General features: G+C 36.8%; 2 protein-coding genes across 3 annotated transcripts in view; one reads left to right on the forward strand and one right to left on the reverse strand.

Annotated features, from left to right (window-relative positions):
- Positions 1-3884, forward strand: part of METTL24 (methyltransferase like 24) — a 112935-nt gene extending 109051 nt beyond the window's left edge. The window contains exon 6 of the mRNA XM_027601178.2: positions 1904-3884. Coding sequence (XP_027456979.1) covers positions 1904-1924 — 21 coding nt within the window. The 3' untranslated portion in view covers positions 1925-3884. The remainder of the gene's footprint in view (positions 1-1903) is intronic.
- Positions 1-17035, reverse strand: part of CDC40 (cell division cycle 40) — a 54148-nt gene that overhangs the window by 3996 nt on the left and 33117 nt on the right. For both annotated transcript variants that reach the window (XM_027601166.2, XM_027601165.2), the window contains 7 exons: positions 16293-16432; positions 15394-15468; positions 13188-13233; positions 11005-11106; positions 9887-10002; positions 9514-9647; positions 821-897 (listed from right to left, as the gene is read on the reverse strand). In XM_027601166.2, coding sequence (XP_027456967.1) covers positions 821-897; positions 9514-9647; positions 9887-10002; positions 11005-11106; positions 13188-13233; positions 15394-15468; positions 16293-16432 — 690 coding nt within the window. The remainder of the gene's footprint in view (positions 1-820; positions 898-9513; positions 9648-9886; positions 10003-11004; positions 11107-13187; positions 13234-15393; positions 15469-16292; positions 16433-17035) is intronic.

Raw genomic sequence — 17035 nt, forward strand, 5'->3', positions numbered from 1 at the left:
CATAAAGTGTAGATACAGAGAGACAAATGTGACAATATACAATGCAGTCATTATCAAAATAGGACCCAGTTAGGTTGCTCTTCTCATAAAAATCATAGGGTACTTGACAAAAATGGATCACTGATTTGCCGGTGGCAGATGCCTTGATGGAAGAGCAAACTATTTCTTGCCTCCTCTTCCTTGCTCCACACTCACAGGAGCTATGGGAGTTAACAGGGGCTTTGATGACAGTGTTGCCCAAACATCAGCCCCTCTACTCTAATACCCTCATGCAGAGCTATAATTCTATCAGTATACTGTCAGGATATCTGTAGTACAAATTACTTTGCAATTTGTAGGCAATGCACTTTTGAACAGAAAACAGTAGTAGATGGATTTATCTTTTTTATTTTGCCTGAGAAAATCTTTTATAGTAAATTGCTAAAGTATTCTTATTATGGGGAACCAGATCAAAATTTCTCTCCTCTGAAAGAAAAAGAGCTCACAATAAATCACTAAATGACTGAACATGAATCTGTTGGAAGGAGAATTCTTTAAAAAAAAAACTTGATCCTCAGATGGAAATCCTTAGATGTTCTGTCGATGTGAGCTGCAATCCACTGTTTATTATTATTATTATTTTTTTTAAAAACAGGAGAATAGGTGAGGTGACTCACAGAGGAAAACCAGTGACTATTTCTAATATTGAAAAGGTTTCCTTATACAAGTATGGCCGTGACGGACTTCCCCTAGGAGGAAAAGGCCAAAGTTCTTTTGAATACAGAAATCACACTCTTGTCTTAGAGGCTCATTTAAAACCACATTCTACCTACTTACTCACCATTTGGAGACAAAGTCACCGCAGGCATGGAGTGCATACTGGGCTCTGCTATATACTTGAAATCCACAGGGATATCCCTAAAATTTAAAAACGGCTTATCAGAATTAAGTAAGTTTTAAAAAGTACCTTCAGAAGAATTATCTCTGAAACTAAAGAGATATTCTTGAGATTATATATTTAACTAACTTTTCATGAAACTTCCTGGGGGGAAGGAAAATCACAAAATGGCATCCCGTTGCTTATTACAAAATCTTGTACTTCACAAATGCCTTTCCATGATAATTATAACAGTGTTAGTGATTTAGTTTTCCAACTCTATTTGACTTAAACTTTGGCCTTTATGTTAAAAAATGTGACTGAAGTTCTCTGACAATGAATTCATCTAAAAATGTACCATGTAGGCAGGAGCAAGATGTCTGAGGCAAGCCTACAGGGAGGGAGGTACTCTTAGTTTACCTGCCAGTTTCAGCCTTAACTGGTTAACTCTGCAAGCAGGTTGAGAGGATTAAAGAGCCTTAAGCAGTGCAAAGGGATAGTAGGCGAAGCTGTATAGGGATCTGCAAGCAGGCAGAACCCATCCTGAAGTAATGAGATTTCTGGATGGGTAAAGGAGATTAAGTGCTTGGTACCTGGACATCTATTACTCTCAATGTGCATGGTGCAGGAGAAAAATGCATTAAAGAAATTCCTATATGAGTGACACAAAGAATAAAACAAACACAACAAAAATCCAACACTAGTCACCTAAATCTAGAACCATGAAAAGTTCCAAATGCCTTTTTGTTTTTAATATTCTCCATGATAGGGACGCCTGGGTGGCTCAGTCAGTTAAGTGTCTGCCTTGAGCTCAGATCAAGGTCCCGGAGTCCTGGGATCGAGTCCCACATCTGGCTCCTTGCTCAGCAGGGAGCCTGCTTCTCCCTCTGCCTGCCACTCCCCTTGCTTGTGCTCTCTCTCTCTGACAAATAAATAAATAAAATCTTTAAAAAAAAAATTCTCCATGATAAACTCTTTAGTAATTCTGAACGATTTTGGTCTTGCTGCTTTTCATGAGTAACCAGAAATTTTTTTTTTTTTTTACAGAGTAACGTGTGGAAAATGTAATCTGATGAATAACACAGAATATAAAGCAGCAATATCAATGTCTAACTATGGTTCAAGTTCCAAAACTTTGATTAATTAGGAAATGATAACAATAATTATAGTAATTATTTGCCTTTAAGTAAGGATTTTCTCTATCCATCTATCTACTCATCCAGAAGAAGCAAATGATTAGAAAAAAAACTTCTATGAGGGTCTTGGTTAGAAGAAAGTATTTTTAGGTGTAACCTGGGGAACAATATCATTTATCAAATCTCCAACCCTTTATACCTCTCTAAAGGACCAATGAGCAGTGACATTCAAAATGACCCAAATGTACTCAAAAGAACCTCAGTCTGAAAAAGGTTCAACTGTTTTTCCCTCCTCATATAAAATTATTAGCCAATAATAATCAATAACAGATTAAAACATAAGAGCATTTCTAAATTAACCATAGTCTAGGTTCAGATCAATCAATGTTCTCCTAAAAGTAAACAAAAAAAAAAATGTATGCAGATCTCTTATTTCAAGGACTCTTGGTACAATGAGCTCTAGAACAAGAAATGGGTCTGAACACTCTATGAACATTATTACTGCTAGTGAAAATGTCTGCTAGGCAGTTATATTTAATAAACACAACACTATTTTCTAATTAGAACCTGTAATTCCATAAATAAGCTAGTAACTTACATCTTACACATAATCTTCAGTCTGGAAATGAAATCACTGAAAAAAACTTTAATAAAAATCTATGAAATTTTAAAGATAAAAGATAAACAGGATCAACATCTGTCAAATTTTCTTCTAAAAATATTTTAACATAATAAATACCTTTGGGAGAAAACATGTCTATGACATCTCATGAATTTAGCCAATCAGCATAACCATAGGCTGTCCAGTATCTAATTATAATCTCTTATTCTCCTTTACAACTGTCTACTAGTCTTAATAATCTAGTATTGTTTAAGAAAACCAAGTTTCCTTTAGTTTGTTTTCTTTTATCATTGTGCTACTCTTAGCAGGCACAAGGTATAAAAGTTTGGCAAACACCACCTGTCTGAAGGTCCTGGTAATAAGAATTTTCCCATTGCTGGGGTCAGTTTTCACTTTGAGGTGGTCAGGGCCTCCCTTTCTGCAAGCTGCCAGTAACACTAGTAATTGCTTTCAGGGATGGTTGTATGTGGTAAAGGATAGCTCCAGGGATCCCGAGTTGGTTTTGCTTCCTACTTGTCTTTGTAGCAAGACTGATCGTCACGTTTCCTTCTGACTAATCAAACTGGATCCAAGTTATCTTCTTTCCCCACCAGACCCTTCATTCATCTAACTATCTAGCCATATGAATAAGAATTCAAGTTCTGCATGTTTTATGTAAGCCTCATGGTATCCACAAAGCAAAAATCTATCGAGACACGAAAGAGAAACAGAAAAATCAAAACATACTACTATAGAAAATCATCAAATCACAAAGGAAGAGGAAGAAAGAAAGGAACAAAGGAACTATAAATAACCAGAAAACAATGAACAAAATGGCACTAATAAAAGTCCAGACCTCTCAATAATTACCTCAAATGTAAATGGACTAAATTTACAAAAGACACAAGTTAGTTGAATGGATTAAAAAAAAAAAACCAACAAAACAAGACCCAACTATATACTGTGTATAAGAGACTCACTTCAGTTTTAAGAACACACACAGACTGAGAGTGAAAGGATGGAAAACATATCCCATGAAAATGGAAACTAAAAGAAAGCAGGGGTAGCTGCTATACTTGTATCAAACAAATAGACTTTAAGCCAAAAACTGCAATAAGAGACAAGGTCATCATATAATGATAAAGAGGTCAATTCATTAAGAAGATATAACAAATAGAAGGATTTATATACCCAACATCAGAGCACCTAAATACATAAAGCAAATGTTAACAGATCTGAAGGGAGAAAATAGATAGCAAGCAATACAATAATAGCAAGGGACTTCCATACTCCATTGTCAACAATAGATAGGTCATCCAGACAAAAATCAATTAAGGAAACATTGCACTTAAATGACACATTAGACCAAATGGTCCTAACTGACGTATATAGACCATTCCACCAAATGGCAGCAGAATACACATTCTTCTCAAGTGCACACGAAATATTCTCCAGGATAGATCACATATTATGCCACAAGAGAGTCTTAATATTTTTAAGAAGACTGAAATCATATCAGGCATCTTTTCTGACCACAAACGTATGAAACTGGAAATCAATTACAAGAAAACTGGAAAATGTACAAGTACGTGGAGATTAACAACATGCTACTAAACAAGACATGGGTCAAAGATGAAAACAAAAGGTGAATCAAAACCTATCTTGAGACAAATGAAAATAGAAATACAACATACCAAAGCTTATGGGATCAGCAAAAGCCAGAGGGAAGTTTATACTGATAAACACCTACATTAAGGAAAAAGAATCTCAAATATAACAACCTAACTTTACACTTTGAAGAACTAGGAAAAGAAGAACAATCTAAGACCCAAGTTAGCAGAAGGAAGAAAATACAAAGATCAAAGAGGAAACACAAGAAATAGAGACTAAAGAGATAATAGAAAAGATCAATGAAAGAGCTGGTTTTTTTGAAAAAGAAAATTGACATTTAGCTAAACTAAGAAAAAAAAACTCAAATAAAAACAGAAATGAAAGAGACATAACAACTGATGATATAGAAGCACTAATGATCACAAGAAACTACTATGAACAATTATATACCAACAAATTAGAAAACCTAGAAGAAATGAATAAATTCCTAGAAACATGCAACTTACCAAGACAGACTCATGAAGAAATAGAAAATCTGAACAGACCAATAATGACTAAGAAGACTGAAACAGTAATCAAAAACCTCTTAACAAAAAAAGTCCAGGACCAGATGGCTTCCCTGGTGAGTTACACCAAACGTTTAAAGAAGAATTAATATTAATCCTTCTCAAACTCTTCCAAAAAAATAGAAGAGGAGGGAACACTTCCAAACTCATTTTATAAGGCCAATATTACCCTGATACCAAAGCGAGACAAAGAAACTACAAGAAAATTATTGGCCAACATCCCTGATGAATATAGATGCAAAAATACTCAGTAAAATTTTAGCAAACTGAATTCAACAGTACGTTAGAGGAATCATATACCATGATCAAGTGGGATTTATTCCTGGGATGCAAGGATGGTTCAACATATGCAAATCAATCAATGAAATACAAAAAGGAAGGATAAAAATCATATGATAATCTCAATAAATGCAAAAGAAAGGACACTATTCAATATTTTTTCATGATAAAAAGCCTCAATAAACTGGGTATATGGGGGACACAGTCATGTGTGACAAGTCCACAGCCAACATCATACTTAATTGTACATGGCTGAAAGCTTTTACTCTAAGATCAGGAAGTGTGTCTGCTCTAACCACTTTTATTCAATATTATAGTATTGAGAGTCCTAGCCAGAGCAATCAGGCCAGAAGAAAAGGTATCCAAATAAAAAAGAAGTAAAACTGTCTCTGTTTGCAAATGACATAATATTTCATATAGAAAACCCTAATGACTTCACAAAAAAAACTGTTAGAACTAATAAATGATTCAGTGAAGTTGCAGGATACAAACTCAATATTAAAAAATCAGTTGCATTTCTAGATACTAACAACTACTGGAAAGAGAAATTAAGAAAACAATCCCACTTATAATAGCATCAAAAAACAAGAAATTATTTAGGAATAAATATAACCAAGGTGAAAGATCTGTACACAGAATATTGTAAAATGTTCAAAATGCCCAAAGCAATCTACAGATCCAATTCATATCTACCAAAATTCCAATGGCATATTTGACAGAATCAGAACAATTCTTAAATTTGTATGGAACCCCAAAAGACTCCAAAGCAATCCTGAAAAAGAACAAAGCTGGAGGCATCAAGCTTCCTGATTTTAACTATAATTAAATAAAAGTTATAGTACTCAAAACAGTATGGTATTGGTATAAAAACAGATACACAGATCAAATGGAACAGAACAGAGAACCCAGATATAAACCCATGCATATATAATCAATTAATTTTCAACAAAGGAACCAAGAATATACAGTGGAGAAAGGATGGATAGTCTCTTCACTAAATGGTGTTGGGAAAACTTGATATTCACATGCAAAAGAATGAAATTGGACCCATACACAGAAATCAACCATACACAGAAATCAACTCAAAATGGACTGAAGACTTGAACGTAAGACCTGAAACTCCTGGAAGAAAACACAGGAGATAAGCTCCTGGAAGTTGGAATAAATAAGTGGGAGTACCTCAAAGTAAAAAGCTTCTGTACAGTAAAGGAAACCATCAACAAAATGCAAAGGCAACCTAAGGAATGGCAGAAAATATTTGCAAACCACATATCTGACAAGGTCAATATCCAAAATATATAAGGAACTCATACAACTATTATCAAAAAGCCAAGTTACCCAGTTAAAAAATGGGCAGAGACCCGAACAGACATTTTCCCACAGAAGACAGACAAAGGGCCGACAGGTACAGGAAGGCGCTCAGCATCACTGAGCATCAGGGAAATGCAAATCAAAACCACAGTGAGACAGCACCTCACACACTGGATGACTATTACCAAAAAGGTAAGAGATAAATGCTGGTAAGGATGTGCAGGAAAGGGATCTCTCATACACTGATGGTGGGAATGTAAACTGGTACATGTAGCTACTATGGAAAACAGTACGGAGATTCCTCAAGAAATTTAAAACAGCACTACCATATGATCCATCAATCCTATTTCTGGGTATATATCCAAAGGAAATGACATCACTATGCTGAAGAGATAGTTGTACTCCCATGTTTAATGTAGCATTATTCACAATAGCCAAGGTATGGAAACAGTCTCAGTGTGAAAGAATGGATAAAGAAAATGTGGTATTTACATATATAATAGAATATTATTCAGCCTTAAAAAAAGGGAATGCTGCCATGTGCAACAACATGATGAACCTAGACAGCATTATGCTAAGTGAAATAAGCCAGACAGAGAAAGACAGATACTGCATAGTATCACTTATATGTGCACTCAAAAAAAAAACCTCAAACTCATAGAAACAGAGTAGATTGGTGGCTGCCAGTGGCTCAGGTTGGGGTGGGGAACTACGTGAGACTGGTAAAAGGGTACAAACTCTTATCTGTAAGATGAATAAGGTCTGAGGATCTCATGTATGACATGGTGACTATACTTAAAATAGCATATTGTGTAACTGCAATTTGCTAAGACAGTAGAACCTAAATGTTCTTACCAAACAAATAAAAAGGTAAATATCTAAAGTGGCAGATGGGCTAACTCAGTGAGAATCCTTTCACAATGTATACATATATCAAATCATTATGTTATACACTTCAAATATACTTATTTGTCAGTTATACCTCAATAAAGCTGGAAAAAATCTCAAGCTTTATAATCAGCTTAATACAAGTTTGAATTTTGGCTTTTCATGTCTCATGGAATCTTGGGTAAATTACTTAAGCTACATTAGTTTCCTCATCTATAAAACAGGGATAGCAAATACATCTATCTCATAAGACTACTTTGGCACATTAAATCAGAGAGTTCACATAAAATGCTTAGCATGCTTGGCACACAGACAGGGCTCAACAGATGTAGCATCATTAATAATTATGACAGTAATTGACTTCTTTAGATATTTAGAACATACGACGTGCCAGGCACTGTGCTGGTGCTGGGGACACACTGTGAGCACACTGTGACACAGGAACAAATGTGCAAGCACTAAACTGTGAGAAGCAGGGGTGCCTGGGTGGCTCAGATGGTTAAGCGTCTGCCTTTGGCTCAGGTCGTGATCCCGGGGTCCTGGGATCGAGCCCCACACTGGGCTCCTGGCTCGGCAGGGAGCCTGCCTCTCCCTCTCCCTCTGCCTCTCTCCCTGCTCATGCACTCTCTATCTCTGTGTCTCAAATGAATAAATAAAATCTTAAAAAAAAACCCAAAACTGTGAGAAGCAAAGCGTTGTGTGGGAACATGGAGAAGAGGCACAGACCCTCACGAGAGGATCAGTGAAGAAGGTTCCAATAGTAAATGAAGTCTAAAGGATGTCATCATTTATAATGACACATTACTATGACTCTTAGGAGTATTTCTTAAGCTCCGAGGAGGGAAAACAACAAACAGGCTGACATTACCCCTTAATTTAATCAAAATATTTTGCTGACCAATGCTCTAATTTAGAAAGCACACACAAGTCTTCTTAGAGCCCTGTAATTGGTGCTTCATTTAAATATTTACCAATTTCGTTTATACCACTCCACATTTTAAAATGGAGCTGAAATATCATCCGAAGATAGAAACATCTGAAAGTTTAAGTATAATCAAACTGCTAAAGTATATAAACAAAACAAGTACATGTATATGTCTATCTTCAGAGTCTGGTATAAGTAGTCTAAGGTGACTCATATAAAACTTGATGTCTGTATCAGATTCTCTGCATGTAATATCATTTCTGAAGTAAGAAAGATCTCAGTTATAAGACAGTCTCAAAGCACGGACTTTAAGGATGATATTAAAACTATACATAAAGTATACAGTCGGCTCTCCATCAATGAGGGCAATTTGAAGGGGTGGGAGAAACTGCAGTTAAATTACATGGAACCTTCAGTTACCCAAATTTCCCTGACGATGGTTAGGGACCTGCTCAGCTACTCAAAGGGACTCAGTTTCAGGAGCAAACTACTGGCTGTAGTGCAAAGCTTCCCACTTCTTACAGCAGAACAACTTCCAGGGTGGGAAGTCACACTTTCTAGGCCCTGCAAGGCTGTAACCACGGCTGAGCTGTGCTTCATAACTGACTATTAAAATGAGCTGGGCTCCATCCTAACATTCCTTTGAACAAAAAGACTATTATGCATTTCTTTGTAAATAAATGATAAAACATGATCTATGACACTTAGTGAAACTAGCTTTAGTATTTCTTGACTTTAGAAAAGCTTTTTTTCCTCTCTCAAGGAAAGCAAAATTACCAACATACTCTATAAATAAAACATTTGTTTTCTACCATTATGCATTATGAATGGCAGGACACAATGGGTGATGGCATGGGGCCAATTTCAGTACTGAATAATCATAATGTAGACATTTAAAAACTTAAAAGATTTTAAAATATTTTTTCTTTCTTTCGGTTGACTCTGAGGCCAGGATCTAATGTTCAATCCCAACAGTAAATAATAGAGTCTATACATTTGTGGGCCCTGCATCTCATCAGTCATTTTGCAAAGACAAATAAAGTACCTAATAAACAAATGTAAGGCAACACAATATAACTTTTTCACCAATGCAAGAAAAATGCCTTAAAATATATAACCTTTAGATAGACTGCCCATAGACTACGAGATGTAGCATGTCTAAATTTTTATTTCCATATTCTGGGTACTTAAATGTTTAAAGCAGCTTTGTTGGCAAGCCAGAGATCATAGTTGTGAAAATATTCAAATGGTTGCATATTATCAGGCTTTGCTTTGGCTACAAAGTTTTAAATTGCTTGTTATAATTATATAAATCAGATCTTCTACTGACAGAAACTCACCATTCCCAAACTCTTAGGCTCTTATCATCAGATGTGCTCACAAATCTCCTATTCTCATCCACAAAAACAATGGTGTTGACAGCTCCCAAATGCCGGTCATACTCCTGCACAATTTCTCCACTTCGAATGTCCCACTGTATATCAAACAAGAGAAAAGGTAAAGACAGAAGTGGAGCAGATATGAAAATGAAGATCAGAACTATGGAAAGTGAAGAAAAAAGATCTCTAACATAACGACTGTTTTCTACTAAAAATAGACCCTTAGCAGTCCCTAAAAGCAGCAAGCATTAAACAAGTTAATATTCCTTATTCCATCCCCTAATACAACATAAACTATAGGGATCTTACTAAGAATACTGTAAAAAAGACTTACCTGCACAATCTTTTTATCAGACATACCAGCTACAAAGAGATTTTGCTTATCTTCATCGGGATTAAATTTGACACAATAGGGCACTTTTCGGTTTGTAAATCTTGATATACACTGTCCTAAAACCAAAGACTCAAGTTAAAGTAGGGAAAAGAAATTTGATCACTTCAAAGACAGCCCAGGGATTAACATCTTGAGATCATTTGCTTAATACATTTTGGGGAAGGGCAGCCTGCTTGTTCTTTACTATAAACTATATTGTTCCTTTTCACAGATTCTTTATGATTAAAAATATTTTTTTCAAAAGTAAATCTGTATCAATTGCAGAATAAAGTGATTATGATGTGTAGCCAGAGTTGAGAACCACTGTGGGGTAAGAGTAGGGGCTCTGGCATTTGAGAGACCTTGGTTTAAATCAGTTCAGCCTCTTATTAGCTGTGTGGGTCTGGAAAAGCTCCCCCGTTAAGCCTCAATTTCTTCATCTATAATAATAACAGTAATTATAGGGATATTTTAAGAATTGGATGTGATGCTGGATACAAGTGCACAGCACAATGCCTGGTAAACAGTAAGTGTTCAATAAATATTAGCTATTATCTTTACCCTTAAAACTTAGTGAGATGAACGATGGTTCTCTAATTATACAAAATTATACTAGCCACAATGTACTAATACAATTAATGTCTGTGAATATATAAAACCACCTGACCCATGGGTCTGTAAACAGACTTACTTTTTAATCAATGTGGGCAATTAAATTTAATTTTGTTCATCAGACATTTATTGTGCTTCTATTACGTGCAATGCAGCGAGGTTGGTGGTAGAGGGGAACAAAAAGATCAATTAAGTAGTCTATGGAAGATTTCAAATTTGCTTGTTTATCAGGATGTTTGCTTTATAAATTGTATTTAATGGAAACAAAGTTTCAGAGTAAAAGAGCTACTTATGTAGCTGAGTTTGAACTCTACAAACATTTTATATTAGCTGACAGTGGAGGATATGAGAATCAGCAGTTACAGAAGGCACCATTTTGCCACAGAAGACTACTCAATGTTGCACTGTTTATAAATGCTAATTTATAAGATAAATATGTATTGGCATTAGTATAAGTGAGCTCTTACCTGTCTCAGTGTCCCAGAGCTTAAGGTACCTGTCATAAGCTGCGCTGAGGAACTGCGTTCCTGCAGTATTAAAGCAGATGTCCCTAACGGCTTTGCTGTGGCCTAAGGCAGGGACAATAGAAATGGAGGTGAGGTGAAGTATCTTCTCTTAAAACACAAACACCATAAGAGAAACAGCATTTTCAAGCCACCCTGTGAGTCAGAATCTCTGGAATCCTATCCCCTGACTTACTGACGCAGAATATGTTAGGTGTGGGCTTGGGAACGTAGGCATTTTTTTTTTATTCCCCCTTCAGATAGCTCCCTAGGTGTTTCTGATGCAAAACATTTAGGTAAGAACCAAGATAAAAGAGCTAACATTTTTTTTGAGTTTGTCATAGAAATCTCTTAATATGCAATATACATAATTGATGACTAAGCAGCCAAGAATTTAAGGAAACATAACAGACCAATTATTGCCAATGAAAGAGGAGGGCCTAGCGACATTTGGGAGGTTCATTCTCCAGATTACTCACTAAGTGAAACAAAGTGACTTTACCCTAAAGCTCATGAAATCATAGCTCTTCTTCAATACCTACAGACTTCTGTGATCACATTACCAAGTTTCAGAGAAGTGACTTCAGAATCTGAGACTTAACCTTTTGGAAACTAACATTAACTTCTATTTTGTTTTAAAATAGCATTTTGACAATAAATTAACTTTAAGGTGCTTTGCTTAGAAATCAGTCTGCCAGACCAATCCACTCTTTTGAAAGTTGTAGGGACAAATAAAATGTGGCTAAATGAAAGCAGAAACCTTCCTTTTTTCTACCACCCCATCAAGACCAAGACTGACAGAACATGCATTGCACAAATCATCAACCACACACGGCAGCGCTGGACGGCCATCACCAGTGAACTCGAATCAGGCTATGTGCCACAGTAATTAGGCATTCTTTTCTACAGCAAGAGTCCCATCTTCCAAAACTGGTAATTTTGTTTCCCACTGAAAAACTGCCTGCCGGTGCAGGGGAGACAGATGGAGACCAAGTCCACTACGGGTACAAGAGGCATCTTGTTCCCGTCTGCTGTGGAGAGTCTTCCTGTAGGATGCTATGGTACCTTGGGCTATTTATTTGTTTAACAAGGCCCTAAAATCCTAACAAAGCGCTGCAGAACGGACTCCCACTTGAATCTAAAAACAGAGCCACTAAGGTTCACACAAATAGTGTTTCAATAATGTACAGTTAAATTTGGAAATGTAACCAGACTTCACACGAAATCTCACAAAGACAGTAAATATATTCTACCAAAAAGGCTAGTTTGCCACAAAGCTGTTCTCTTTTTGGCCTTGTTTCCTCTTTCAAGGAGTTCGCTCAATTTTATTCTTTCATATGCTTTAGCTGCCTATTCGGAACCTCTTTTCAAAGCTCAACACCTGGCTAATTGCTTACTGGACATTTTTGTCTTGATATCCCAAAGGCAGCTCAAATTTAACAAGTGACACCTCATCATCCTCTTATGTTCCCTCTCTTGGCAAATGGTATCACCGTTCAGCCAGCTGGCTGGGAGTCACCCTAGATTTCTGCTTCAGTCTTATCACTCGCATCCAGTGACTCAGTCCCGCTGATTTTAACTCTTGATTGTTCCTTTCCTCTCTATCTGCTGCTTTAGTCCAGGCTCTCATCATCTCTAATCTAGACCGATGAAACAACCCTGTCATTCATTTCCCTGCCTGCAGGCCTGCCCCCTACCAGAGCATCTTCCATACTGCCACTATGATCCCTGTAAACTTCAGATCTGATTGAGTTAATTTCCTGCAAGAGCTGTTTAATGGCTGGCTTTCCAAGGCCCTCTGGATAGATTCTACACTCCTCACTGATGGCACATAAGGTCCTTCATGCTCTGCCCCTGGTTATACTGCTTTTTCCTCTTGTCATCTCTCACCATATCCCCTCCCTGGCAATTCTGAAATATACCTGGCTGCCCCAAAGCAGCATGCTTTCTCAAACCAATTTTGCTTTTGCTGTTCTCTCTTTCCCAGTTCCCTTTTCTGTCTATGTGGGAGGACTCACTCCCTCTTCAAGACTCAGTTCGAGCCTTTGAAGACTTTCCTTCATAATCAGTGTAATAATATTACTGTCAATGATGTAGTTTAAAAAGTCTTTCCAAACAGATTTATAGACAGAGAAAAGAAGTATTACCAATAAATGTTCGCAGACAGCGTCTGTCTCCGTAAACCTCCCATAGCTGGGAAAAAAACACATAGAAATATTAAATTGAATACAAGACTTTGATAAAATGACAAGTTTCAATCAAGAACAACAATCATATGCCAGCTATGTGTGTGCATATCTGCGGGTACTGGGGATTTAACCAAAGGAATTATACATCAATGAACATGATGCTTGGCGCTGCTAGTCTGTGTTGTACCATTTGGACTACACACACACACACACAAATATGAAATCTGATACTGAAAGATACACCAAAATATCAAGAGAACTTAGATGGAGCTAAAACAAGTTATTTTCACTTTCTTCTTATTCTTTTCTATTTTTGATATATTTTCTATGATGAAAAGTTTTTACTTATATAATATTATGAGCTGCTTTCAGAAGAACTAAAGGTTATTGAAACTGCCATGTTTATAACATTTTGGTACAGAAGAACTTTTTTTAACTTTCTGAAGTAACAAAATATTATAGAAGCTATATGAAAATGATGATCTAGACTAAAATGTAATAGGCTAATAATTCTCATCACACCTAATTAATACAATAGCTTCAAAACTACCTTCTTTCTTCCTTTCTTTCAGATTTTATTTATTTATTTGTCAGAGAGAGAAAGAGATCGCGAGCACAAGCAGGGGGAGCAGCAGACAGAGGGAGAAGCAGGCTCCCCGCTGAGCAGGGAGCCCGATGAGGGACTCGATCCCAGAACCCTGAGATCATGACCCCTGAGCTGAAGGCAGACGCTTAACCGACAGCCAAACCAGGTGTCCTTAAAACTACCTTTACTCTTGCCTGCCTCAAATCTAATCCTCAATAATGTTACTAGTTTTCTAAAAGAGATAGCACTTCCTGGACACCCAGTGCCAATAGGATTAAGTTTCAGTTCCCAAAGCATACCAAGCAAGGACCTCTAGCACCTGATCCTTTGCCGATGACTGTCGCCATTCTGTATCTCTCAGATTTGAGACTCCAGCAACCAAAAACTCGTAGTGTTCAGCACACGCCATGCCTATCCATTCTATTCACTCATTTCAGACATACTCCACTACCTACACACCCCTCCCTCACACTTTACTTAGTTACCTTCCTGCTGAAGGATGCTTCCTCTTAGAAACCAGAACACTTTCCACCTGACTCTATAACCATCATTTACATCATAATGAAATGATTACCCTGAGGGCAGGGACAAGGCCTTGATAAATTTTTAGGCTCAGCCCCTTGCACATAATAGGTACCTAATAAATGTTTATGTATGTGAACAAAATTGAACTCTATGCTTTTTTAATTGGTCAAAAGACCTTAATCTCAACGAACATAGCTTGTATGAAATCAAAGCTAAAGGAAATAAAGGTTTTTACTCCAAACTGTTGGCCTGTGATTTTAAGCTACTGAGTAGAGACAAATGCCTAAATGATTGCTCTCATCAAGAAAAGCTACCTTCATATATTGTTAATACCCATGAATTGTTTACAAAGAGTAAAATTTTAACGATTGAACTTTCCAAGCTTCAAGAGTATTACAGAGTTGGTATTTCTTGACCATCATAACAATCTAGACACAGACGACACAAAAAAAGATAACTATTCTTTCAGATTTAAGATTTTTTAAAAAGGCTTTTCCCATGTTCAAGCTGACATGCAGCTGCAACTGAGTTTTTTTCCCACATACTCTGTAGCTGAAATTTAGCTTAAGGCGGAGCTTCCTAAGACTATAATATAAAAACTGAGAGAAGAGGCTGGGAGCATTTCTGCTACTTGGTATCTACTTGCATTTATAAAGAAAAAGGGTGAATTGCATTGTTTACTTTCTAAAATGGGATTTCTATCCTATGTCCTCTCTACCTCATATGGTTCTGAGGAACAAATGAACTTAGTTACATATCCAAAACCTCTAAAAAAAAATGCATTATTAGTGATTAAATATTTATGTAACTAAAACCAAAGTGACTGATTACGTTCTACTCAGTTATCTAGCTTACAAAAGAGCCTAGCCAATTGGACCATAGAACCATATTTGAATCAACATGTTTGGAAGGAGTTCATAAGTGGCTGCATTCATGGGCCCTAATAATTAGCCTCTAATTGGCTAACAAACCCAAATTTATTTATAATTAACCAAACAGACTTGACCAAAGCACTAGCTTGGCAGCATTCCTACTCTGTTACTGAAAACTCACCTTAATTTTACAGTCCATGGAACAAGACAGCAATAAATGGCCAGAGAGAGGAAATAATCTGACGGCACTGACGCCCTATAAAAAGGTATTACAGTTATCAATCAGAAACATTCTACTATCAGCTAAAATGAAACATAAGGAAAGGACAGTATATTTTTAAGCAATCTAATTTATTGTTTTTCTTCATTCCAAAAATCATGCCCCAGAATAACCTTCGTTAGTATTCCAAGAACAGCCTTTATTGACACTAAGCTTTTGGAAGATATGTTTTTTAACCTTTAATATTGACTTTCTCACCCAAGGGAATTCTTAGTCAAGTTGCTAATGCTCTCTCTCCTCTTCCTTCTTTTTTCAGTTCTTTTGCTCTTTGCTAAGAGCTGGGAATTATCAGCTGGAATAGTGCAGATGACAAGGAGTATCAACATCAAAAGTTTCAAGTATCTTGTCTCTGCATTAGTGTTTTTTTTTTTTTTAGATTTTATTTATTTGACAGAGAGAGACACAGTGAGAGCAGGAACACAAGCAGGGGGAGTGAGAGAGGGAGAAGCAGGCTTCCCGCGGAGCAGGGAGCCCGATGCGGGGCTTGATCCTAGGAACTCGGGATCATGACCTGAGCCGAAGGCAGACGCTTAACGACTGAGCCACCCAGGCGCCCCTCTGCATTAGTTTCAATATGACCATAGTTTATAAACCAGAAACCATCTAATCTTAAGCATGATAATCCCAAGAGCTAAGGCAAAATTACTGAGGTTTTGGTGCTACTACCAATCCATTACTCACTGACATGTTAGCCCAGAAAAAGTAGATTGTGGCAGGAATTTGTGGGGAAAGGCTTGGGTTACCAGAACACCAAATTATGAATGTTATGTCATGGTCAATCCCTCGACTAATCTGCTTACCTTTGTATGTCCAGACCACACATGAATTTGTTTTTTGGGAAGGTAACACTTCTCAGGTGGCACAGTGGACCGAAGATTAACACCAACATCCTGAGGTATGTGAAGATAGGATCTACCTTGGTAGTCATACATTTCTTTAACTAAAACAAGAAGACAAAGGAAAGCAGTGAACAAATAAACAAGCTACAGTCATAAGATCTATATCCTTAATGATAACGATTTACTCATACGGATATTGTTCCTTATTAAGGTTGAGGTAATAACACTCTGATGAAGTTAAGACCAAGAGTCAGCTAAAATCTAGCTGCTTGAAATCACTGCTATTATTTACAATTAGAGGTAGTATTTTGGAATTTCTAACTACCCAGAGAATACCAGACCTTTAAATAAAATCTATACTTTTACTTAGTTACACATTTTAATGATATATAAAAAAGACTTCACCGTAACATAATTACAGCGAGGGAAGAAAAGAAAATACTTGGGCCTTCTGAGTCACCGGCAAAAACCCAGAAGCAAAACCGGATAGAAAAGAAGTTAAAGCAAAAATATCAACTATCCTTTTTCCCTGCCTTCCTCTTTTACGCCCGTCCAGGTTCCTTTTCCATTCTCTTTGACACTTTCAACACAAAGTTTGCAGTGAAGTCCCTTGTGGGACTTAAATGACATAGTGTATATAAAGCATTTAGTAACTTGCCTGGCACAAAGTAAGTCCTCAATAGATGTCGGCTGTTATTTTTATT

Source organism: Zalophus californianus, chromosome 7 (assembly GCF_009762305.2).
Source record: "Zalophus californianus isolate mZalCal1 chromosome 7, mZalCal1.pri.v2, whole genome shotgun sequence".
NCBI classification, from domain to species: domain Eukaryota; kingdom Metazoa; phylum Chordata; class Mammalia; order Carnivora; family Otariidae; genus Zalophus; species Zalophus californianus.